At 43.0% G+C, this 26,634-nt stretch overlaps 1 protein-coding gene across 1 annotated transcript; it reads right to left on the bottom strand.

The window, feature by feature from the left end:
* Positions 1-1,501: 1,501 nt before the first annotated feature.
* On the bottom strand, positions 1,502-2,422 carry LOC144761739 (olfactory receptor 5G3-like). Its single transcript, XM_078646993.1, has one exon. It carries the CDS (start codon positions 2,420-2,422, stop codon positions 1,502-1,504), a length of 921 nt encoding a protein of 306 aa, XP_078503119.1.
* Between the last annotated feature and the right edge of the window lie 24,212 nt (positions 2,423-26,634).

Here is a 26,634-nt window from a genome sequence, read left to right as displayed (position 1 = left end):
TGCCAGAACCTGCCTACACGAAGGGATGAAAGACGTCGCTGAGTGGATGAAGGACAGCCGCCTGAAACTGAACTCGGACAAGACGGAAGTCCTCATCCTGGGATCTTCGCCCTCTGCCTGGGACGACTCCTGGTGGCCCCCAGCCCTTGGCACCGCACCCAAGCCAACCGACCACGCACGCAACCTGGGCTTCATCCTGGACTCCTCCCTCTCGATGACCAGACAAGTCAACGCCGTCTCCTCATCGTGCTTCAACACCCTACGTATGCTTCGGAAGATCTTCCGCTGGATCCCGACCGAGACCAGGAAGACTGTCACCCAGGCACTCGTCACCAGGCGACTGGACTACGGAAACGCCCTCTAAGCCGGAACCACAGCCAAGCTACAGAAAAGACTCCAGCGCATCCAGAACGCACCCGCCCGACTCATCCTGGATGTCCCCCGACGCAGCCACATCTCCAGCCACCTGAGGAACCTGCACTGGCTCCCCGTCGACAAGAGGATCACGTTCCGGCTCCTCACCCACGCACACAAGTCTCTCCACGACCTGGGCCCCAAGTACCTCAACGACCGCCTGTCCTTCTACACGCCCACCTGCCAGCTACGGTCCACCAGCCTCGCCCTCGCAGCCGTACCACGCATCCGAAGAGCCACCGCCGGAGGAAGATCCTTCTCTTACCTGGCTGCCAAGACATGGAACTCCCTCCCCATCCACCTTCGCCTGACCCAGGACCATCTCGCCTTTAGGAAACAACTCAAGACCTGGCTGTTCGAGCAGTAGCATACCCCTTTCCCCAAGCGCCTTGAGACCCTTCCGGGTGAGTAGTGCGCTATACAAATGGTATGATTGATTGATTGATTGATAGGCCCAAAAGACCACAGGGCAGGGTGCATGCTATTTAAAATATATGACATGTGGGTTTATTTTTTACATGCTGTGGTACTGAAAACCACTACTGTAACATTCTATATCTCCAAATGACTAAAATGGGTTGCATAATTATATTTAATATGTGATTACTAGTTTTAGAGCAGGTAGCGATATAGTGGTTGCACACTAATGCAATTGTTATTTACAGTCCTCTTAAATGGGAGGTTGGATTTCTAGTTACAATACTGAAAATGCATCTTTGAGCAAGTTAGAAATCTAAAGATGCCTACAAGGGATTTATTCAAATACGAAATAATTTGGAGTAGTTCTATGTATATATCTATGGAGAAACATCTTATAGTTATTCTTCGCTTCTTTGATCAAGAGGTCAAGAAATTGCACAAGATTTATGGTAGTCCTGAAGATGGTCTCATTAAAAACAAAGTCAGCAAAAAAAAAAAAGAGGATGAATGGCAAAAAGTTGGCTGAAAACCGTGCAAATTATGTGAGGTCCAACAACCCTCATGCAGAAAGATAATTTAAGATATATCAAGCTATTGAATCATTATTCAAAGGTTAAATATTTTCTCTGACATTTCATGGTATGGAAGTGGAAACATTTGTTACCAATCAGCAAAAATATTTGTTGAAAGCTCTTTTTACCTCCTTGTTTCTGAGACTGTAGATCATTGGATTTAACATTGGAATCATTACTGTATAGAAAACAGATAGAACTTTACTTTGAGTCATGGAAGAGTTAAATGCAAGTTGTAGATACATAAGTAATACAGTTCCATAAAAAAGAGAAATCACAGTAAGGTGAGAGCCACATGTAGAAAAGGCCTTGCGTCTTCCTGTGGCAGAGTCAATCTTTAAGATAGTCGAGATAATGAAGCAGTAGGAGGTCAGGGTAATGCTGCATGAGCCCATGGAGATTAGAATAATGAAGAGAAAAATTACCATTTCATTTGCATACGTGTCAGAACAGGGAAGCTTTAGTAGCGGTGGGTAGTCACAGAAAACATGATCAACTAAATTGGATTTGCAGAAAGACTGGCTGAAGGTAAAGATTGTTTCTGGGGTTGCGATAAGTACACTTACAACATAAGTGGCAGATGTAAGATGGACACATATCTTTTGATTTATTATGACTGGATAAAGTAATGGATTGCAAATAGCCACATACCTATCATAAGCCATTACCCCTAAAATGAAGCACTCAGAAATTCCAAAAGCGCTGAAGAAAAAGAGTTGTACTGCACAACCAGAGAAGGAGATTGTCTTCCGGGCACGCAGGAAGTTTACCAGCATATTGGGGGTGACAGTGGTGGAAAAACAGAGATCAACAAAGGCAAGGTTACTTAGGAAAAAATACATAGGATTCTGGAGAAGAGGATCATTCCATATCAACATGAAGATAACAATATTACCAAGTAGAGTTGCAAAGTAGACAAAACTGAAGATCACAAAAAGCAGTATTTGTAAATACAAATCATCAGTAAGTCCCAAAAGAATAAACTCTGTCACTGAAGTTCGATTCTGTCTTTCCATGCCTTCTTATAGCTGTCCTGAGTTGAGTTACTGATGTTGCTTACATGTCTGGAGAGTTATCGGCATGCTGATCCTTTACTGATTTCCGAGTGGTCATGTTTTCACATGAAATCATGGATCTAATTAGACAAAGAGAAATAAAAAGGATGCTAGATCATGTGCTTAAATTTGCAGTAGAGGTGCACGTCTTTTCATTCTGTCACATTACATGGTAAATATTCCTTGATACTTAAAGATTATACCCTGTATCCATAAACTGGGGGTCTTCTCAATTATATGCAAGCCATACAGCAGAATGTTTGCTTGTACTGATTTAACTATTTTTCTGTTCCCTTTATCCCTTTTTTCTTCATTGGAAGTTCATACTCCAAACATTTATGATCACCCCCAGATTGGTGGATGATACCCCGATGATAACACTCACAGAGATAACCAGCGCTTTAAGTCAAATTGCACCTGGTAAGGCAACAGGGTTAGACAAAATTCCCGGAGACTTGTTCCGTAGTGAACCTACTATTTGGGCACCATATTCTTGGATTCTATTCAATACTGTCATGCAAGGCATGGCAATTCCCGCTAGTTGGTCTGGGGCAGAAATAATACTGGTTTATAAAAAGCGATCCCGGATGTTACCCACAAATTATAGGCCCATAAGCCTTATTGACAGCAGCCAAAAAATCTTTGCACATGTGTTGTTATACTTCTGCAGAGTGGGATGGAGGAGCATAAAGTTCTCAACCTGTTCCACGCAGGGTTTAGAGAAAAAATTCCATATTGAACAAAATCTTCAGGCTACAACTATTACACTGGAAGACTGTGTGAATAGAGGGTGGCAGCTTGTATCTAACTTTTGTAAACCTGAAATATGCATTTGATCTGGTGACAAGAGACAAGTTGTGGGCAGACCTGCTAGAGATGAGGGACCCGTTATATTTGTGTCAAGTCATGAGGTGGCTACATGAAGGAAACTACGCACAGATAAGATTTGGCAAACACAGGGAACTAACCACACCCATCCCTGTAGGTAGAGGTGTACGCCAGGAAAGCATTCTTGCCCCATCCCTATTTCGCTTTTTATAAATGGGTTAGTCGATTTTTTAAATACTGAGAAGGATTTAGGCACACCCAAGTTGGCAGCACATAAGATCCCGGCCATGATGTTTGCCAATGATACCTTGCTATAATCAAAATCCCCAATGGGTATACAGAGGGTCGTAAACAAGTTTGTTGCCTTCTGCAAGGAAAGGGGGCTTGAGATTACCCTACAAAAAGCTAAATTCATGATGTTTAACTCAGCCAAAAGTACCCAACCAAACCCATGTTTAGATGGCGGACACCTAGAGAGGGTACCTGTCTTTGACTACCTCGGCAATACAATTACAGAAAAAATGGACTGGGGGTACAAATTTTAAAAAAACAGCCTGAAGCTAGCACAAACAACAGAGGGGCTGACCAAGTTGTTCCGAAACTTTAGCCATAAACTGGTGGGCCCAGTACTAGAAATATACAAGGTACAAGCTAGAGGTGCTACTCTTATGGAGCAGAAATGTGGGGCTACATCCATATTGATAGCCTAACACAAGCAGAAAACACCTTTGTTAGACAATTGTTTGGTCTCCCCCATAGTACCCCACTCATACCGCTATGACTGGATCTGGGGGTCAGGTCAATTGAGGAAGAAGTTTGTTTGAGATCCCTTTTATTCTGGAGACGCTTGTGGGTCACTCCAGAATTGGCTGAGTACAGGGAAGAACTAAGAGAGGTGTTGAGCCGACCTGGGGTGGGGAGACTACCATGGCTTACCTATGTCAGGAACACCTTTATGCTCATAGGTCAGGGAAATCTGTGGGAAAAACCAGAAACGTCATGACCCACAGTGTCAAGGAAAGAGTTAAAGGTTTGTTACTGGGAGTAAAAACTGGCCCAAATGGCTCTCTGTAGCCTTCTTGGAAAGTAAAGAGCAGCACGTACTAGAGCCGGTACTCAGTCAGTCAGTCAGTCAAAATACTTTATTCGATTTTAAAAGAAATCATAAAAAGACATTCCATGCAAAAAAGTGCCTAAGTACATTTACAAATTGCTTCAACTACGATCATGTTTAAAAAGATTAGAATACATATCCAAAAGCATTACAATACATCCTTAAAAAACAATTGATTAAGAAAATATCTGCAAGAGCAGAAGCAGTGCAAATTGACAATGTGATCTACAATAAAGGGAAATCATGGGTACTGTCGATGGATACATGTTTATCTTTAATGCGCATTGCTGCGGCCAAGAATCTTCCCATACAAAATATTATGCGGGGGTACTCATAGACTGTAAATAAAGGAGTGCCGGTTTAACTTGTTTAAAGCCCACCTCCCCTAGAATTGGGAGCAAGTATTTCTTTGGGGGCACTGAAAACAATGAACAAAACAAGACAAAATGCGTGGTGTCCTGAATTGAGTGATTGTCACAGGAGCAAGGGGGGGATGACTCTGGCTTAGCCCAGGATGGATAATTTCCCAGTTGGTAAGGAATCAAATTAAATCTAAGTTTTGTCAGGAGGAGCCTGTGAAAAGATCTAGTGGCTATAGTAAGATAAGGTTCCATGGCAGTAGAACATTTTATTAAATAATGAGACCTCACCGAGGGCTTCTGAAGTTCTTTTTCCTCTCGGATAGTTCTTGCCAGGGACAGGAACTGCCTCTTGATCAAAACTACGTCCATGTTTCTTATACATAGAGGAGATTCAAAAATTTCCGGTCTTCCTAGCCGGTGACAAGACTTCCTCAGATAATCCAACCAAGGGATCTTTTTGTAGTGCTCCAGTGACAAAACATCCTCCATAATAGAGTGGTTCAGGGTTACATCCTTGTTAAGCCACATTCTTAGCCAATAAATCAGCGGAGCCAGGTTAAGCCTGTCTGTTATGTAATCCATACCCACCTCCGAGTGGATGGAATAAGTTGGGGTTGATGGGGGGACTGACAGTAATGAACGTAAGAACCTGTTTTCGGCTCTCTGAATAGGTTCCAGCTGTGCATAACCCCAAATTGGGGCACCCTACATGGCGATTGACAAACATTTTGAGCTGTGGACCTTCAGTAGGGCCTCCATTGGCCTGGCCCCCAATCTTTTAGAAAAGGCTATAAGGGCTGCCGATGACCTGGTCACGATAGGCTTTTTGCCCTAACCTGTGGGCACACGACCCCCTCTCATCGAAGAGCACCCCCAGGTAGGGAAAAACTGCCATTCTGGAGACCTCTTGGCCCTTGCCTCTGAAGGTTTTAGTCATGCTTTTACGCCTATGTGCTCCTACTATCATTGTGTGGGATTTGCCAGCATTGACCTTCATATCCAGGTCGTCCATGAAGGTACCAAATGCATGCAGCAAACTCTGCAGGGCGTTACCAGTGCGGGCTATTAGGACTGCATCGTCCGCATATAGGAGTGCAGGGATCTTGGCTTCTCCTACATGCGGAACATCACCCCCAGTTTCCTCCAGGCACCTCCCCAGGCCGTTGATATATATGGTGCTCACTGACATCAAGCTGGCCGCTGCAAAAAAGCTCTATTTACAATGTAGGCACAGGGTATTGCCACTGCGCACATAAAACAAATAAATGGGCGTGCCTACCAATGTTCCCTCTAGGAACCAGACCACGCGTGTGTGCAGCGCCAAATGTCACTCTAAACGTTTACTTAAAAAAGTGAAAAGATGGTGCATTTCCACACATACAGTGTCAAGTTAAGGGTCTTAAGGCCGGTTTGCAAATTGGATAAACACGCCATGACATGAATTGGTTACAAAGGCAAGTACACTTCAGGTTTAGAAAAGCACAAGACTCCAACGGTGGTACAATCATAAGATTTCTACTAAATATTCTTAACTGGAGCACTGTTCATTGGGTGGGGAGCCCATACAATATCACATATGCACAATAAGCTACACAATTACATAACATATTTACAATTTGATCTGAAAGCTACTGAGTACTGTTGGGCTATCTCACCAGAGAAAGTTTGTGAAACTCTGACATCCAGGCAAACATGGACTGTAGGAGAGGGCTGTTCAGACACGTCAAGTAGCATCACTAGATGGGTGACAGGGTTTGCTTACCACGGCGATCCTTGCCATTTTTCCAGTGCTGATAAACTATATCAAGGTCAACTTTCCCATTCAGGAGGTAGGCCTTTGTCCTCATCAGCATATCCAAATGCTTCTGCTCTGGTCTGTTCCTCAATTTACTTTTGATAGTATTCATACCGCTGAATCCTTGTTCACAATCTGCAGTAGATGCTTGAAATGTTGCACAGACATCAACAAGCTGAGACACCACACTATACTGAGCACCATTGCGTACAGTGAAATTCACCATGTTTCGAAGGGTGGTAAATAACCCACCCTTTACATGTTCTGCCACCACATATTTATAGTCTCTGTATTGTCGGAAAACATCTTCTGGTGTTTCACAATAACCCAGGACCAAGACATTTTTATACTTTCAAACAAGTCTTTGTATATTCTCAGTCCCAAAATCAAAATGTGATTGTGTTGCTATTGCCTGGATTTCACAACTTGCCCATTCTTTCAGCTCATCTTCAGGAAACCTTTTTTGCCTGTGCTCACAAAGAAGGGAAACAAAAGACAAAATAGGCCCACTGTCAAACTCTTGCCTTTCCTTGTACAACAACATCACATCTCTTACATTGCTTCTTCAAAAGTCAGTGACCCCTAAATTCTGTTCCTTAATTTGGCCACACTTTGCTCTTGCATACTGTACAGCTTCAACTGTAGTCAAATAACTTTTTTGGAACAATTAGCACAAAGATGCACATTCACACAGAATGTCATTAAGTACTGCAAGGGAAATATGGTAGTTAGAGTCAGATAGCTTTTTGTAACAATATTTAGCAACTGGATCATTCTCTCCAACTTTCATTTGCCTCGTAATTCCGAATTAGTGCACCAACTTCAAAATGCCTTGAAAGCCACCGGACTTCACAATCAGTGACCGATGCCATTTCATCCAGCTTGGACTTCCTTGCAGCAGATCTGGGGAACACAGGGCCGATTCACAGAACTAACTTAAGGCAAATTACTAAACTTACTACTTTTGGTATTCACAGAAGTTAGGATTTTGTCTTAAGACAGACTTAAAGAGAATCCTAACTTAAGTCTGTCTTAAGTCTGTCTAAAGTCTGTCTTAAGTCTGTCTTAAGACAAAATCCTAACTTCTGTGAATACCAAAAGTAGTAAGTTTAGGATTTTGGCTTAAGTTAGTTCTGTGAATCAGGCCCAAAGTGTAGACAGTCCTCAATAATGTCACCATCTCTTTCATCATTGGAACCCTCTTCCAGGCATCATCAACTCCCAAATGTTCTCGATGAGCGACACAATGCTGCTCAACTAGATGGGGAATGGATTGTTGAAGGCGATTAGCAACACCATTATTCTTACCCAGCATCACAGATGCACCATCGGATGTGAACATGACCATTTTCATGAAGTCCAGTTCATTTGCAGTGTAGAATTCTTTCACAGCAGCAGTGATAGCCTCAGCATTACAACTAGTCAACTTCACTATGCCCCCAAACAGTGTTTTGTGCTCTGTTGAGGTTACAGGTCGATACTTGAAGTACAGGATGAGCATTTTTATAACAGAAATATCAGTGCTCGCATCAATTATCAATGTGTGATACAAAGCGTTACGAAGTTCTGCCATACCTTCACAGTGTATCACGCTATTGATAGCCTCAAGGAACTCAAAGGCATACTTCTTGCTCCTCCAGCTGCCTGGTATCTTCACATACAAAGCTAGGTGGTCATGGATGTCTTGTACAGATAACATTGAAGTATTCATCTTGACTGCCAGCAACACATTGTTGATGAGAATCTTTATCTCCTCAGGCAGGGATCTTTGTCGTTCAACTACTTCCATTCTATTTGCTTTGTCAGTGGCAGTTTCTGTCAGCATTGCCCGCACTCCAAAACCAAACCTGGCAGCAGCACTTCTGTTTCTCAATATCACCATGGCTGTTTCGGGTAATCCAGTTTCCAGCCATCACTCCATTTCTTCCCTGTAGAAAAGCCCCCAACAATCTTGGCTTCGGCACATGCTTTGCAAATCAGCCCACGTCTAGACTGTATTGAAATAATTCCCCAGGTTGCACGCAAACCTTGCTTCGTGATTTCTGTGTCTCAGCCTCCACAATTTCCTTCATTCACTCTTCCTTGAATACAAGGCAACATTTCTTCCTTTGTGGTGAAGCATCACACTCTGCAGAAGGTACAGCTTTGCGCTTGAACATAGTGTGAAAACTGGGTTTAGCCTGCTATGCCACAAAGCCTGCACATTAAAGGAACATGGCTGAAGTTGATGCCTATTCTCATCATTGCAACCTGTCACATAATACGGAGGCATCCCGGAAAAAATGTAGAGTATAATTACCTGGATTTTTCTGTCCACTACCCTGCCCTTTCAAACTTAAATCTAGCACTGTCCATAGAGCCTACAATAGAAGCAAAGATTGTTTCAGCACATTGTGAATTTGGGATACAGCAATATACCATGTGCACCATAAGGGAACTCTAGCAAACAATTACCTGCTCTGGTTGTACTCACGGATGCCTGTTCAAATGTGAGGGGCACTGTCTGTGAAACCTACAACACAAGAAAACATGGGTAAGGTATGCTGTTATACTACAAGATGCGCCACAGTTTAACTCTACCAAACAATTACCTGTTTGTTGTGCCTGTACTCACATCTGCCTGTATACTGTATTTGTATCATGGTCTCACAAACCTGCAAAAGAAAAGGTGCGCAGATTGTGAATCTGTTTTCCCAGCACCCCCCACATCCAATGTGGAACATAAACAGAATTACCTTATCCTTGTGGGTACTCACACCTGACCATTCAAATCCAAATACCTTACAGACTGCAAACCTGAAATTGAAGACAAGATGGTTAGCAAAGGCTCTAAGAGTTAGAAACAATGAATGGGACTGGTCCAGATACTCCAATAGGAAAAACAACCAAATGGTTACCCGGGATTCCAGTTTAGGAAAATAGGTACATGCCCCTGTGCTTCATTATTAGCATTGATTAGGCTAAACTTATCTGCACCTCCCCACACAATCAAAGCACTCTCCTGCATTTTCTTTCCTTTTGCCATGTCAATGTTTTAACAGTCAATGTTTTATGTACTAGGAAATAAATCATAGACCCTCTCCTCTTACATGGATGCTCAGCAGGATTGTCGCATACATTCTTTCACCTTGAAGTTAGAGAAAGAGAAGTAAACATCAAGCCCCCTCTGAAGCGAGAGCTTGACATTTGACCTCGTCTTTGAATGCACCGCAAATGTGACAAGATAAGACCAAGATGTAAAGGCCTGTTTACAGAAAGTGAGTTTGTGGAACAATATAGTAATCAAAGTTTGGGCAACCGGAGAGACGAACTCAAGCTGGACAGCCTAAACCAAATTAATCCAGCAACTAGAACGCATTACAATGTGAGTTACAAACCCCTTAGCCAACGATAAGCAATGGGCAGAATGCATTCATATCGCAGCTTTCTGAATGTCTCCAAAATGTCTTTAGCAAACCAGACAGCGTAAGGCTTTCAGCTAAAAAAAATGAAAGCTGGCAGGAAAACGACACATTGCTGCAGGTAGGCAGGGACGAAGTTCAGTGACAGACCAGGGGGTGACAGGAATGGGCAACATTGCTACAAGTGGGTAGGGGATTAGTGCAGTCACAGATCAGGAGGTGGCAGAAATGGAAAACCTTGGTGCAAGGGGGCAAGGAAGTAAAAAAACAGCAGCTGTGAAAGTGGCTGGGAAGGGCCCATGGTTAGCACTGAGCACTCAGTTAGGCTACCTTAAAGCAATGCATGTTGCCACCAGAAGCTGGATTCCTGGGGGCGCCGTATTTGCAAGTTTGTTATGTTCTTTAAAGCACCTGCTGCCATGTTCCTTTCCTCCAGCAATTACCAGGCCACACACAAATGTCAAGTTAACTCCTGTGATTAATGTTCTTCCAGGAGAGAGATTGGAGTTTTATATAGTTCATGTTTTGACTTCTGTGAAGGTAGTGCAGAGGGTTAATATGCCTGTTGCAAAGAACGTGTACCATGTAGATTACAGAGTGCATATAATGTAAATAGATAAGCAGGTTACTGCTTTTAAAAGAGACATCCTTTTGTTACTTGCAATTTATAACCTAAGTTGTAATATAGAATAGTGAGACATTAACTTTCATCATAGAACTGCATACACACTGCAAAATATACATTAGAGCATAGATTAGTGTTGCAAAATGGGTTAATTTGGGTAGAAATCGATTCTCATTATTAAACAAAACTCCCAACTGTGCTGTTTCTTTTTTTATTGACTGAGTTTGTGCTGCTCCACACCAAGCACTCCTAAACTATATGGCCTACCAGTATGGTTGTTGGTCTCTTCTAGCAGCTTTGAGGCAGCTTGGACTGTAAACAAACCCTGGAGGCAGGGTGCCAGCCTCCTGCTAATGGGCCTCTCTCTCGTCACACCACCTGAGATGAGTCTGGGGAAAAGGTCTGCAGGCCTCATTCAAGGGCTCTCAGCTGGAAAAGCGTTGTATTTTAGGCAAAACATGGGTTTTCTAACACCCTAGACACATTTCTTTGACAAAGAGAAACGTACAAACTATAGCCTTTCACAGTATCTGTCAACTGACATGACCCAGGTATGTTCCCAGAATTGCATTTATTTCACGAGGATTAGCTGTGACTGAGTAACTGTTTTTAATAGTTTAGTGCCCTTACATTTCCGTTGCTTTACAACAGTTTAAAGATATTAGAGTTTATCATTCCTCACACGGTTATAATTTCTGGTATTTAAATGGTGCCTTCATCTTTGATATTGTTCGTATACAAATGTCACTCATATTTATTGAAATGTAACTCATAATTACATCGAAATTATGAAAATGTCATATGGCAATCTGAAACCTTGCCAGCTAAGCTACCAAACCAATACATCAAGGGGCAGATTTATGAAGGCCTTGCGCCGCCGGTGCGTCACTTTTTCCCATGTTAAAAATGACGCACCGGCGGCGCAAGGCCTTCATAAATCTGCCCCCAAGTCTGCAAACAAGGCAGATTAGCCTAAAAAACACATGCCACGTTTTTAAACTTGCTGTATTGGTTTGGTAGTAACGTGAGGCTGCAGGGGATATTGAGTGCTTTTATTTATTTTATAAATTCTTTCATTTATAAAGTTTTATATTGCGCAAACTTGATCGCGGAGGATATCAGAGCGTTTTACAATTTGAGGGAAAGGATAGTTACAGATCAAAACATGAGTCAAATGATATTTGTGAACGAAGTTAGATGCCATGCAGGAAGATGGTTGCAGTAATTCTATAGTTCATTTATTTAATTTATTTCTTAAGGTGTCTGATGTCTACTATAAATCATTTTCATGATAATGCTGAGGCTCTCATTAAAAGTGGTGGAAATTCACCTGAGCAATGTCTCTCAGTGAAATTCCACCACCTTCAATTTCAAGTGCCTCAAGGTCTGGAATCATCAGGTTCACAAACTCTGGACCCAATAATCCTGGGCCTGGAGACACTGGACCCTGTTCAAGGCGGCAGGGGCAAGGCCTGTGAACAGATGCGCAGCCCGACTCCTGTCCTAACCCTGTAGAATCAAGGAGCAGCAGGCATTGCTCTGCCCCTAGACAGGATGAAACCCTCACTGGTCCCCAGTCCATGCCTCCACCCCTCACTGGCCATCCCTCGGACACGCTCTGCCTGCTCTGAGCAAGTGAAAAATGCAAGCGGTTTGTACCCAAAATTAGGAAAACTGCCTGGAAAAGGATACAGCAAAACTGGGCCCATGGAATTGCAGGGTCCACACAGTTATTCCCCATTCTGGTGAGAAAATCATAATCACTAGAATTTCATGTGAAGATACTAGTCAGAATTGGAGATTCTGTCCCAATTGTATCCTCACAACAAATTCCATCATACATATAATGAGGGACCAAGTGACGTAATAATATAAACATAGAATAGGTGCTAAATATGCAACGTATTTCAACTCCAGTTAACTCAGTTGGAGAACTACGTGCTGGGCATTGGGTATAAGTATGAGGGTTGTCTGGCTTATTTGGCAAGACTTGTAGTTACACCCGCTAAACTCCATTCCTAATCGACTCAACAAATGTTGAGACATACCTATAGTAAAGAACACAAGATCATACTATGGGCGTCATAGGTCACATATCCACCAATCTCTGGTCTATGGTGCAACCTTGGAAGGAGGGGGAGGTGTTACGAGGCCCCAATACCGCTGCAAGGCCATATTAATAGTACAATGTACACTTTATAAATGTTATTAACGTAACATATCTCACTAAATTCCAGCAATTATTTCCACACTATGGCTGTTGTTATACAGGATTTCTATTTTTAATGCATTCCTACACATTTAACTGTAAACTGGCATAAACTGGCATAGACTGGGCTTTGCTTCTTTTAGCAGAAGTGAATAGGGTTAATAATGTTCACAGCGGGCCATATTTTGTTTTCTAGTGAAACTCTGATTTCCAAGAATTATTAACACGCCCGGGTGAAGAAATGCAAGGAGGACCCATGCTGTGCTCTCTTCTACAGACTCTGCAGCCCTATCGGACCTCCGAGGATTGCACGACAACTTTACAAACCTTATTGGATGATGGGTGTCTGCTCATAAAGCAGAACTCAAACTATGGGGCATTAAGCTGTTCATTACTATAGTGTCGGGTTTTATATTACCTCAAATCTCTGCGGAACACTGAATAACACTGACATCTGGGCAGAAGGAACGTGATTCCGCCTGAGTTGAAAATGTCTGGCATATTTGCAGCTCTTGCTCAGCCTCTCAGAACGTGAGTCTGCTCCAGTGATGGAAATACATTCAGAGAAGTAATAATTCTGCGATGGCAATCTGGCGACTAAATAGGCACCTCCCCGAGGCATTTTCATTTTGGGTCCAGATATTTGAGAAATTCTGCATGTCACCATTGCCAGTAATAAACGTTAATTTTGCATGTTATATTTATACGGGGTATTATAAGAATCTATGTTAATTGCAGTCCCTTCACGAGGATATTTAAATAAAAGCACTCCATCTCCCCTCGCGTTACTACCAAACCAATACAGTAAATGTAAAAACACTGCTTGTATTTCTAGGATATTCTGCCTTGTTTGCAGACTTGCTGTATTGATTTTGTAGTAACGTGAGGCTGCGGGGGAAATGGAGTGCTTTTATTTAGGAATCCATGTTAATTGCAGCCCCTTCACGAGCGGCAATTAACATGGCTATTTAAATAAAAGCACTCCATCTCCCCCGCAGCCTCGCGGTACTACAAAAACAATACAGCAAGTCTGCAAACAAGGCAGATTAGCCTAGAAATACACGCAGTGTTTTTATATGGTCTGGGACTACCGACCACCCCATCCCTGTCGTGAGCACCACCACATCAACCCCTAAAGTAATTAGTCATGCGAGGAGTTTTCTTTGGAAGGCGGGGGGTCTCACAACCCCCCGGCCGTATTTAATAAAATATGAAAACAAATTAAAAATTGTTATAATAAAACATTATTTACACCATCAACAATAAGCAAAATTCTGACATTAGATTTACAGCAATGCAGCAATGTAGCAATGTAGGTATGAAAAAGGGCTAACCTTAACAAATATCTAATACAGCGTGTTCCTAACCGAATCTAACATCCTACGTATGAATTTTGCATCATAACATTTTTTGGGCCTACGTCAAGATCGCTAACCGGTCTCAGATCCTTATTACCCAGCTACTCCCTCACGTACTAGTGCGCATGCGCGACAGGGCCCGGTTACCGGGAGAGTACGTCCCTCTCCTGGTTACCCCGTATGCTCCGTGAACTCCATTAAACCAAAAGGAGGGCCCTTTCACTCGCGCAGTTCAATGATGTCATAGTGTATGTGTGGGGTGGCTAACAGCCCAAGGAAAGCGTGACTCCCTCCCCCGCACCCTTCCAACCAAGCGGATATCCTGCCCCTGAAGTTCTAGGAGAGACCATTGGCCCCTCCCCCTGGGCGACCCCATTCGAGAATGGTGACGCCCTCTAAGGACCTTAAATTGCTGCTCACCGATCATGACCTTACCGCCTGACCAAGTATTCAATAAATATGACAATTAATTCACCTGTAAATGGGAAAAAAGGCATAAGGACAAAAGATATACACACTTCAATACAACACAATTAAACATATTCCTGCAAAAGGGAAAAAAGGCCTAAGGACAAAATATATATGCGCACTTCATGCAAATAAAATTGTTCACATTCCACATACTACCACCTGTAAAGGAAAAAAGGCCTAAAGAAAATTCACTCCACACTTACTTACAATTACATAGTACCATCCACGACAAAACCAACTAATGCTTGAACTAAAATTCTGCTTCAAGGGCTGGTGGGTGGGCAAATTAATCTGCCCCTCGCCAGGGACACGGAGCGAGTCTGGGGATCGCGGGTGCAAGAGGGCGCCTAACGCGCTCTCCAGGCCTTTTAAGCTCCCTGATCATGGGGGCAGACCAACACACGCTGTCCCGCCCCCTCCTGCCCCCTCTTGCCCCGGAAGCACTACTAGTGCTTCCGGGTCAACGATAGGGGGCCTGACCAAACGGTGGTGGAGCGCCCCCCCCCCCAGCCGCGTCATCAAGATGTGGCAGGAAGGGAGGGGGCACGCCCCACCACTGAGGATCCAGGGGAGGGGGGAAGCTGGGCCCCGCCATACGTGCGTGGGGGCTGAGCGACCCCCCTTCCTAAATCGATGCATTGTTCTGATAGTAACGCAAGGCTGCGGGGGAGATGGAGTGCTTTTATTTAAATATCCATGAAAATCGCCACTCGTGAAGGGGCTCCAATTAACATGGATTCTTAAATAAAAGCACTCAATCTCCCCCGCAGCCTCGCGTTACTAATAAAACATTACGGCAAAGAAAGGTGCTTCAGGGGAATACCTAAAGCAAACGCAAGTGGCCACATGGAAACACTTACCTCGGCTCCTTTTGCTGCAGTCTCCTGCAATCTGGAAATGCACCCTTTTAGCACCGCGCGCCTTTTAAAAGCGGGATGTGCCCTCTGTGCACGCTCCACATATGGGACTGAGCGCTCGGGGGAAGAGAAGCGTGCGCGTGTGGTGGCCGCGCGGCTTCTTAGGAACAGTGGTGCCTACATTCATTAGGATGCCCGGCCTGCAATGGCGCAGAAGAATCTGAATACCACATAATTTTTCCCTGCACTGGCTATAAGGAAGCAAGAAACCAATGGTTGACCCAGATATGTAGAAATTTTGGAACTAGGCAATGCTCAGAGGCTTTCAGGTTATTGAAATATGATGCTAGTCTCACCATAGCATTTTTGGTGGTAGGCTTTTTATTTTCTATGTGGTGTGCCCGTAGAGTTTCTTAAAAATGTCCCCGAAGATGACACTTAAATCTGTGTACATCTTCCTTTAACTGAAGGTACTTTATAGGAGTTGTATGTGCATTTAAGTATTGTTTTAACAATGTATTACTATTATGATGTACATTACTTCGGCAGGTAGGACTATTAAGAAATAGAATTGCTGTCCAAGGGTCTACAACAATGTTTTTAGCACTCTCATTGATTGAAGCAATTTTTTGTAGATAAGGCATTGTAAAATGTTCATTTATCTATTGCACATGCACTTTAATGTAACCAGTGATGATGTCAATAATCTCCTTATTGACTGATACATGCACTTTATACAAACATATATTTTTGGTTTGAATAGTTGATATGAAAGAGAGAGCAAGAGCGTAACAAAGAAATGGATATTGTAAATTGTTGTAATGCACTGCATAAGCATTTTAATGCAGACTGTACTCTTGGGATTGATTGCAATATAGATTTCCGTATGCTATATTATGCATCTACTATACAATGTCATACGATAATCCTATATTTTTTATCTGTTTTTTTATAAATTAAATGTAAGATATTGTTCAAATGCTTTTATGGTCAAATTGACCAAAATAAAGTTTTTATAAAGTATAGCATCACAAATGTAAATATGAACCATTTAATTAGTGATCTCAAATCCCTCGTTGATACAAGAAACCAAACTGCCATGTGAATGAATTGGTTCTGTGATTTTTGTTTGTTAGTCAAAATCTGACAGGCCTGATACAGATTCTCCCTCATGGACTGATCAAGTTGCTCCTACAGGTGATCTTGCTACCATTGGTTCTCTTATTCTGCAGTCTATAACCTCTATTGGGGTAGAGGTTGAGTTTCAAACCTATAATAGAACACTTTTTGAGTAATGATCCGTGGCCCAATGCAACCATTTCTTCTACTAAGGTTTTCTTTGTTATCATTAGTCTGATGTGTTATAAATTGTCAGTTATAACATTAATCACGTATGCTCCCTTGCCACCAGTTCTACTCATATTCCTTGAAATATTATTCTTTCAGACAGGTTTGTGTTTATAAGGTAGAATCACCACTTTTGTTTCTTTAGACAGATGTTTGTATTTGGTCACTTTTCAGCCCTATTTGTTCCCCCACTTGGTATGTGAGTGTTCTTTGCGTAGATATTTGTTAATTCTACCCGCCAAGTGTCCATACTGGTGCATTGCATATTCTGTAGGACCACTTTTCCTAACATTGGGACTGACCCTTTCCTTCCTTGGTGTATGAGGACTATCGCTAATTCATTCAGTATGTGGGATTTCAGCTTCATTATGAGTGCAAGGTCTAGTCATCGGGTCACTCATAATTGCACAAGCAATTACCTCAATCTTATCAAGACAATTTATAAGAAGAAAGCGGGAACTGATATCCTCAACGCTGGGAACTATAGGCCCATCTCTTTAAATTTAAATTACCTCAAACTCAACCCGGGCAAGACAGAACTTATCTTGCCCGGGAAGAGTGAAATTAGTTGGGGTCCCCATTTCTGGCCACCTAACATGGGTACTCCACCTACTAAGTCCCACACAGTCAAGAGCTTAGGGGTGACTCTTAGTGAGGATCTCTCATTAAAAAGCCACATAGGGACGGTAGTCTCAACCTGTTTCTTTCAATTGAGAAAGATAAAGAAAATATCCCAGTTTTTAACTCACTCTGCTTTGATTCAGGCAATTGCTGCCTTAATACTATCGCGGATTGATTTCTCCAACAGCCTGTATCTCGGCCTCCCAGTAGGTTAGTTGAAGAGACTACAATATGTCCAAAATCAGGCAGCCAGGCTTATTTTTAAACAACCCAAATGGCAATCCATTAGATCAGGATTGGAAAAACTTCACTGGCTACCAGTGGCTCAGAGAGTTAGTTTTAAAGCTGGCTGTATCATTTTTAAAGCTTTGCAGGGCAAAGGTCCGAAATTTATTAGGAATTTAGTTTGTAAATACATTCCTTCACGAAATCTTCGATCAGCCCAACAAGAGCTATTGATGATCCCAGCATATAGGAAGAAGCGTCAGGGCGGTAGTAGCTTCCATTTTCTTGCCTCTTCCTTATGGAACTCTCTGCCACTGACCCTGAAACAAAGTGGGGATCTCCTCGCTTTTAGATAGGCATATAAAACTTTGCTTTTTAGACAAGCTTATTGCAATTAAACCTAGACATGATTTACTCTTGCTCAAGTACCCAAAAGCTGTGTTGTGTTCAAAAGTTCGATAGCGCCATGAAGCCTGCGGGCGTACGAGCGCTGTATAAATAAAAAATTAACATAACATAACATCTCTCAGCTTCCATATCTCTCCAAAGCACTGGAGAAACTGGCCAATATACAGCTGACCAGGTACCTCGAAAGCAATTCCCTTCTGGACCCATCTCAGACCGGGTTCAGAGCCAACAATAGCACCGAAGCAACGTTGCTGGCAGTGTCGGACAGTATCAGATCCTCCACCGATCAAGGGGGAGCGGTGGCACTGATACTGCTCGACCTGCCAGCGGCGTTTGATACGGTCTCCCACGAATGCCTGTTAAACATACTGCGGAGTAAGGGAGTCCAACTCACAGCACTAAATTGGCTACACTCCTTCTTAACCAACCGTACACAGGCAGTACACATGGGACAGTTCCACTCTAGACCTAGCTCCATCCGCTGCGGGGTGCCACAGGGCGCCTCCCTGAGCCCCACGCTTTCCAATGTCTATATTTCATCCCTGGCTGGCATTGGAAGAAGGTGGGGCATTGGAGTCTGCTCCTACGCAGACGACACGCAGCTGGTGGTGGCTATGGACGAGGGACCCGAGGTAACCAAAACCAAACTACACAACTGTCTGTCAGAAATGGCACAATGGATGCACAAGCATTTCTTGAAACTGAATGCAGGCAAATCGGAAATCCTCCTGTTTGGGGGAGCAAAACACGTGTGGGACGCCACATGGTGGCCACCCTCACTTGGAACGGCCCCTATCCCTAAACAACATGCCAGGAATTTGGGTATCATCATGGATGACGCACTTTCCATGAAGGACCACGTTCGATCTCTCTGTGGCAAGGGTTTTGCTATACTAAAACTTCTTGCCAAAATATTCCCCTGGATACCCCTGGACTCCAGACGGTCTGTCACTCAGGCCCTTTTGGTTAGTCGCCTGGACTATGGCAACGCACTATTCAATGGGATGAATGAGCAGTTATTCTCCCGTTTACAGATTGTGCAAAACCAGGCGGCAAAACTCATTCTCAATAAAGGCAAGTGAGACTCGGCATCAGAGTGCTTAAAACAACTTCACTGGCTCCCGATGCGCCAGAGGGCTGCCTTCAAACTACTCAGCCATGCTCATAGGACCTTACATAGAACTGGCCCCTCGATACTCCATGGGAAGATCAAATTCTATGTACCCAACAGGAACCTACGATCATGCCAATCAGCCCTGGCGAAACCTAAACGCATCTACAGGGCCAGAACAGGCAGACGCTCCTTTTCCTACCTTGCAGCAAAAAGGTGGAATGAGCTCCCCTCGGACCTGAGACATACCACCAACTATCTCCAGTTCCGAGGGAAACTCAAAACGCATCTCTTCCCTAAACCGTAAATCTCTCAGCACACGCCCCAACAGCTTCCCTGGTTTTCAGTGCCGTGATATCCCACGGGATGAGTGCTGCGCTTTATAAAAACCGCAAATAAATAAATAAAGATGGCATCAACAGTGGTTTGTAAAACTAGGATCTCTTCTACGACTAGTTCAATCCTCTTCTCTACTTCAACCTATCTGTGTGATTGTGTGATTGGAAAGGCTTATTACAATTACTTAGAGGGTGTATCTTATTACCATATGTGTCAGCACTGGCTAACACCTGGTATCTGTGCTTGAAAACAATATAGAACACTAAAGGAACATGGTTGCATCCATTCATTCTCCACTGTGGGAGGACCACTACCAGGTATAGTATGTGTTGGTGTATCTGTGTTTTTTCTGGTGCTAGGTAGTGCTCACATCCCTACAGTCTTAGGTTTGATGAGAAATGATCTTAGACTCATAGGGCCTGATTATATTGTGGTTTGTCGATTCCAGCCAGTTCATAAGCTCCAATTCACGCAGAGGTATGAATAGCAAGTGAAATGTTGTTTAAGGTATCTGATAATTACCAGATGTATTAAATTCCTTTTGGCTCATTACATTTTGGCAGTTCAAACCTGCTGAAATTTAACACGGGACAATCACAAGGTATTGACCATATTTACAATTTTATGCAGATTTTGGTGCATTAAACACCACATTGTATGTGTTATGCCCCATAAACTTGCAATAGGTTCTATTTAGCGCACCTGATAATAATGTGAACCATGGTATTGTTATTATCAGGTGCGTTGCATAGCATCTATACTCGTAATCAGGACCTTAGTCTCTGCTGCTCAGTATTTAACAGGCGTTCAACTTCTTCCTTAAGTACATCTAGTCTATCTCAGTCAGTGTACAGTTTAAGCTGTGTGCTTGACCAATTTTTTTACTTGTCTATCCCTGATTGTCTGCTGTTTTCCATTACCCCATTAGTAGAATTACTAGGACTAAGAAACAGTCTAGTTTCTGACCTAGATGGGTTTGTCATGGATGAAATAGGAGAAACACACCTCTCAAGCTAAACAGGTGATATTTATAGATGCTCCAATCATACCGAACCCACCATGTAATATCATGTTGGTGATTCAATGCTGTCACATAAGCACTTCAATACATCTCAACCACTCAAGCTCAACCTAATAAGTTATACGTCTTATACTGCCACTGTGGTCCTTAACGTAAGATTTGTGGTTGGAGTATAAATCAGGGGCCAAGCTGCAAAACTAATAGAGGTGGCCCTGCCTTACTGCTTACTCACACTGATAACCCACAGACATGCCTGGCCTTTGACTGGGCTTTGCCCAGTAGCTGTCTGAGATACCCTGTCTTGGTTCCTGCAAACAGACAAGAGTAAGTTGGTACTACAACATAGATCAACCATAGTAGTGAAAAAGTACAATGTTAGATCATGTAGATTATTTTCCCAGCTATAGAGGTCTATAGATCCAAAGCATTAGGAAGGGCTCTATATGGGTCTTACAGATGGGTACATGGGGCCACGGCACCTCTATAGGCACGTGCAGTGTTCAAACTTCCCAATAATTCCCCTTTGGTTCTATTATGCTTTGACGCAGCCTTAAACAGGGCAGATCATGTGTCCATCCTTAGACGAATGTTGTATTGGATAAGCATTTGGTATGTAGGTGCATTGTAATGGTGTATAGCTTCGGTAAGTGATTTGATTTTTCTCGATAAACACTGTACTACTCCTTGGCTAAGCTCCATTATATTTTGGTTACAGAGGCTAAACTTTGGAGAACTATGGTAAAATCCTGAAAATATTAAGGGGAATTCAAAATTAAGGGTCAAGATTTGTTACTGGCAATATTTCATGGAGAAAACCAAAATTTTGCAGAGAGATATATTTTTATCTTATAAATGAATTCCAGATTTGAAATGTACATGAATAGAAATGTACTGCTTAATAAAAAAACAACATCATTTGGGATTATATATCTTGCCAGTTTTTCTGGTAAATGGTGCTAGCATGTTGTTCGAATGATGCATGCCCAGTTTGTTGTCCATTTAAGGAAACTGGACAACTTTTTTATTCTTTTTCCAGCATATAGTTATTAGGAAACAATTGATTATTACCTTATGTCGTTCATTGAGTGTGAGACATAAAATGGGACTCAATGGAGATTTTGAAAACAGATCCCTCAGAAAATATTTTATTTGAATGTATTGTCAAAATTTCTCTCTTAGGGTTGGTCAAATGTTCTTGTATAGTAAAACCTTAAGATGAAACACTGCACTTTGTTAGTCAACTGTAGCAATTATGCATGAGGTAATGTATACTAGTCTTGCCACTTTTGAATCTTTTAACTTTCAGTGCATTTGTTAGGTGTTGGTAGCAATATTGTATTTTATTATTTTATTGATGACAATGTCATGATTGTATCCATTATTGCATGTTTTTTGGGGTTATACCCTGAAATAAACTATGGAATGTTTAATCATTGCTGATATTACTGGTTTGTTAGCACCCTACACAGTATAGTACAGGGTGGTATGGTTATTTTTAAGGTTTAGGATTGGGGGGGGTAAAAGTATAAGGTGGTAAAGGCATACTTAGGGTTTAGAGGTGAGTAGGAGTATAGGATGCTAACTGTGTTTCTAGAGTTTAAGGGTGGATTGGAATATAGGGTGGTAAGGTTATTTTTAGGGTTATAGGTTGGTAGGGGTATAGGGTGGTAAGGATCTACTCTAGGGTTGTCGGGTGTGTGTAGTGCCGTTGTCAGTAGGTAGTTATAGATAGAACCTAGTTTCCATAGGAAAAGCATTTTTTGATTTGCCAATATTTGTGGCGCTGTTTGATGAATCTTTGCGAAATTTTCAAAACTAAGGCGTTGGCCCTCTCAGTTTCTCTGTTGAATGATTCAGAGTGAATCGTGAAGCGAGGCCAAGAAAAAAAGGAGGTCCAAAAGTGCATTTTCTCCATGTTAACTTCCATAGGAAATTTTGGAACAGGTCACAGCCCTAACTGCAGAACGGAATTACACCAAATTTGGCAAAAAGTTAGTTCTTGGTTCAGAAAGCACCCTTTTTTTAAATGGTGTAAATCCTTTCAGTAGTTTTTGAAATAGTAAAGGAAAAAGAAATATATATATCTTGGTGGAGCCTAACCACACATCTCCTCCCGAGCATGAGCTTCATTCTAATTGGCTGCTAACACTCCAAACCAGGTAGTGCTGGCAGCCATCTTGTGACTCGCATCAAGTGAAAATCAAAAAGGTGAGACATACATTGCAAATAAGAAAACGGAGCAGGGTAAAAACACCTTGACCCCAAGGCCCATGAAAAGTGTTTTTCAAAAAAGAAAATCGTGTGGGGTCGCTAGGTCAATTTTATTTATGTAGCGGGGGCCTGCGGGGGCCCCTGCAGCTCAAGGGAATGCCCCCTCCCCGGGGCTTTCTAATTTATTCACAGGGGCACACAGCCCCCCTACAGCCCCGGGGACTGCCACCTCCCCGGGCATCTAATCAATAAGGGCACTACCACCTCCATGGGGTTTTAGAAATGTTGGGAGGGGTGCTGCATGGCCCTTCTTTAAGAGCCCTTGAAGGCTATGGGGAACGTCAGCCCCCCACGGCCGGCTCCTGCAAAATCCCGGGGCGCCCACCCCCGGGACATTGCTGTTTGCTATGACAGGGATGCTCTTGCTTCTACAAACCAAAGCAGAATTGCTTTTACAACAGGGGAGCTGCATGTTATCAGCTCCCCTTGCGCAAAAGCAATGCTGGCTCCCGCAGGAGGCTGGGAACCATTGGGACTCCCTGCATGGTCCCCAACATTGAGGCCAGGCCACAGGAGATGGTGTCCCTGGGGCCAGAAGTGGCCCGGGAGGGAGCCACGTGGTCCCCTTAATATTGTTATTTTTTTTATGACTGGGCCCAGGGGGTTGGGGTCCCCTGACCAATATTGTCCTGAGGAGGGGGGCCACACTGCCCCCCTCTAAAATTAAAAATAAAGGGTGGCCAGGCCCTGGAATTAAATAAGAAAGACCACGAATTCTAGCGATTAGCCTTTCATCTAATTGGAGCAGGCAACCATGCTACTACATCAGTTTGGCAATTTTAGACTTTAAACTACTGCTTAATTTAAGCTGGGGTCTACCAGTGAGCACATGGGCACTTAATCATTGGCACTTGCTCTTTGGGCGTGCTGTGTAACGGACTTGTTAGGGAATATGATGTTTCTATTTTATAACACACAACACACAAACCAGCGAGTGTAATGATGCTAAGCCACAAGCCCACATGGATGGACAGCTTAGTGTGAAGAGAGCCTGCTGTAGAGACCATGTGTTCTAGCGTTAAGCTACCAATCAATAGTTATGAACTTATCCAATAACTCTATGAAAACTCATGCAGTTATGAAATCACCATACACCATCCTTGCACTCCTCCAATGACCCAGGCAGCACTCATGCACTCTTGCAATCACCCAGATACTGACCATGCACACATACAATAATCCAGGCAATGTAGGCCTCCAATCACCCAGACCTTACCAATGCACTCATGCAATCACCCATGCAGTACCCATGCAATCCTCCAATCACCCAGTTACTATCCAAGCACTCATGCAATCACTCTGCCACTACCCAAGCACTTATAAAATCACCCAGGTAGTACCCATGCACTCCTCCAATCACCCAGGCACTACCCATGCATTGATGCAATCACCCAGGCACTACTTATACACTCATGCAATCATCCATGTATTACTTATAAACTCATGCAATCACCCAAGCATTACACATGCACTTAAAAATTAATGAGGCATTATGAACGCACTCTTTCAATCACCCAGGCATTACTCATCCACTGATACAATTACGCTAGCACTACCTATGCACTGTTGCAATAACCCACGCACTACCCTTGCACTCTTGCAATCAACAAGCTAGTAACCATAGACGTATCCAAACATTCTACTAATACCCAAGCACCTATAAAATCACCAGACACTACTCTTCCATGCAATCATCCAGACATTACCCCTAAACTATTGCAAGCAGTCAAGCATTACTCATGTTCTCTTCCAGTCTTATATACAGGCACTATCCAGGTATTCTCCTAATCACCCAAACACTACTCATTCACTCCGTCAATTAACCAGCCAGTAGACATCCACTCCTCTAATCACCCCGGCACTAGTCATGCCCATATGCAATTCCCCAGGCATTACCTGTCCACTCCTGCAATCACTCAGGTACTACCCATGCACTCATGCAATCACCCAGACACTACCCATATACTCATGCAAACATCCAGGTATTACCCATAAACTCATGCAATCACCCAGGCATTATCCATGCATTTACAAAATCACTCAAGCAATATCCATGAACTTACAAAAACACCCGGACCTAACATAAGCACTCTTCCAATGAGGGAGGCACTATTCATGCACTGATGTAATATCTCAGGGACTACCCATACAGTGTTCTATTCTCCCATGCACTCCTCCGATCACCCAGCTACTAGCAATACAGTGATCCAAACACTCCACCAATACTGAAGCATTTAATAAATCACCATGCACCACCCTTGCACTCTTACAATCATCCAGGCGCTACCCATCCACTCATGCAATCATCCAGGCATTACTCATAAATACAATCAATTAAGCATTACCCATGCACACTTCTAATCACACATATATTACCTCTGCACTCATGCAATCACCCAAGCAGTAACTAAGCATTTTCAAAATCACCCAGGCACTACCTATGCATTCTTCTAATCATCCAGGCAGTATTCATCGACTCATGGAAGAACCCAGGCACTCTCCATTCACTGCTCCAATCACCCATGTACTACCATTGCACTCCTGCAATCATTCAGTCACTGGCACTTAAAAAATTACCATGCTCTATGCTTGTACTCCTCCAATCACTCATGCAGTACCCATGCACTCATGCAATCACCCAGGCATTACCCAAGCATTCATCCAATCACCAGGCACTACCCATGCACTCATGCAAATATTCCACCTATATCCAAGCACTTAAAAAATCAACACAGACTACCTTTGTACTCATGCAATCACCCAGGCACTACCCATGAACTCATGCAATGAACCAGGCATTGCCCACACACTCATCCCGTACCAGTCAGCAAAAGCTGGGGGGTGCCAAGGGCAAAAAATTACTTAGCAACAAGGCCTCTTTCTGCACCTCTGATAGTTTTTTCTGCATATCTCTTGCTTCTTTCTGCACCTTTTTCCTCTTTCCGCACATGCCATACCTATGTAGGCATAGTTAGAAATTAGCATTTAAAAAAATCTTAGAAATTCACTGAAAAAACCATAGGTTTCCGGGAAGTGAGAGTTAGAAATTATCATTTAGAAAACCTTTGAAATTCACTGAAAAACCATGGGTTATAGGGACATTATAGTTAGAAATTAGCATTTAAAAAACCTTTGAAATTCACAGAAAAACCAATGGTTTCAGGGATGTTATAGTTAGAAATTAGCATTTAAATAACCTTAGAAATTCACTGACAAAATCGTAGGTTTCAGGAACTTTATTGTTAGCTGCACATTTCACTTATTACATCACTCATGACATGGTCAGTGACATCACTGATGGCATCTCATGGCCCCCCAAGCCCCGGGGACCGCCACCTCCACAGGGCTTTGACAAATAATTAGTGTGGCCACGGGGACCGCCACCCCCAGGGCAGTTCCTGCAATGTCCGCGGATGCCCACCCCGGGGACATTGCTGTTTGCTAAGGCAGCAAACACTGCTTTGCTTGGATGTATGTCATCACAATGCATGCTTTTACTACGCATGCCTTTACAGCGCAGGTTTTACAACGCAAGTCGTTACAACAACTTGCATTGGGGGGCGCTAGATAGTGGAATAGTTTAATTTACTATTCCAACTCCAGTCCCCGTGGATAGTAGGGAAGGTTTTGGATAGTAAATTAAACTATTCCCTATCCTACAGCACCCTCCAGCGCAAGTCGTTGTAATGACTTGCGTTGTAAATCCTGCGTTGTAATGGTAGTGCATCGTAAAAGTTGCATTGTGATGGATGTTTCCCCTTTGCTTTGTTGAAGCGAGAGCAGCAAACCTGCTCTCACTTCAAAGAAGCA

The sequence above is a fragment of the Lissotriton helveticus genome, chromosome 1_1, assembly GCF_964261635.1.
Source record: "Lissotriton helveticus chromosome 1_1, aLisHel1.1, whole genome shotgun sequence".
NCBI lineage: Eukaryota > Metazoa > Chordata > Amphibia > Caudata > Salamandridae > Lissotriton > Lissotriton helveticus.
This window is presented reverse-complemented; position numbering and strand designations above follow the sequence as displayed.

Coding starts and splice junctions, on each gene's coding strand:
- LOC144761739 (XM_078646993.1), bottom strand. CDS start 2,422: ATGGAAAGACAGAATCGAACTTCAGTGACAGAGTTTATTCTTTTGGGA.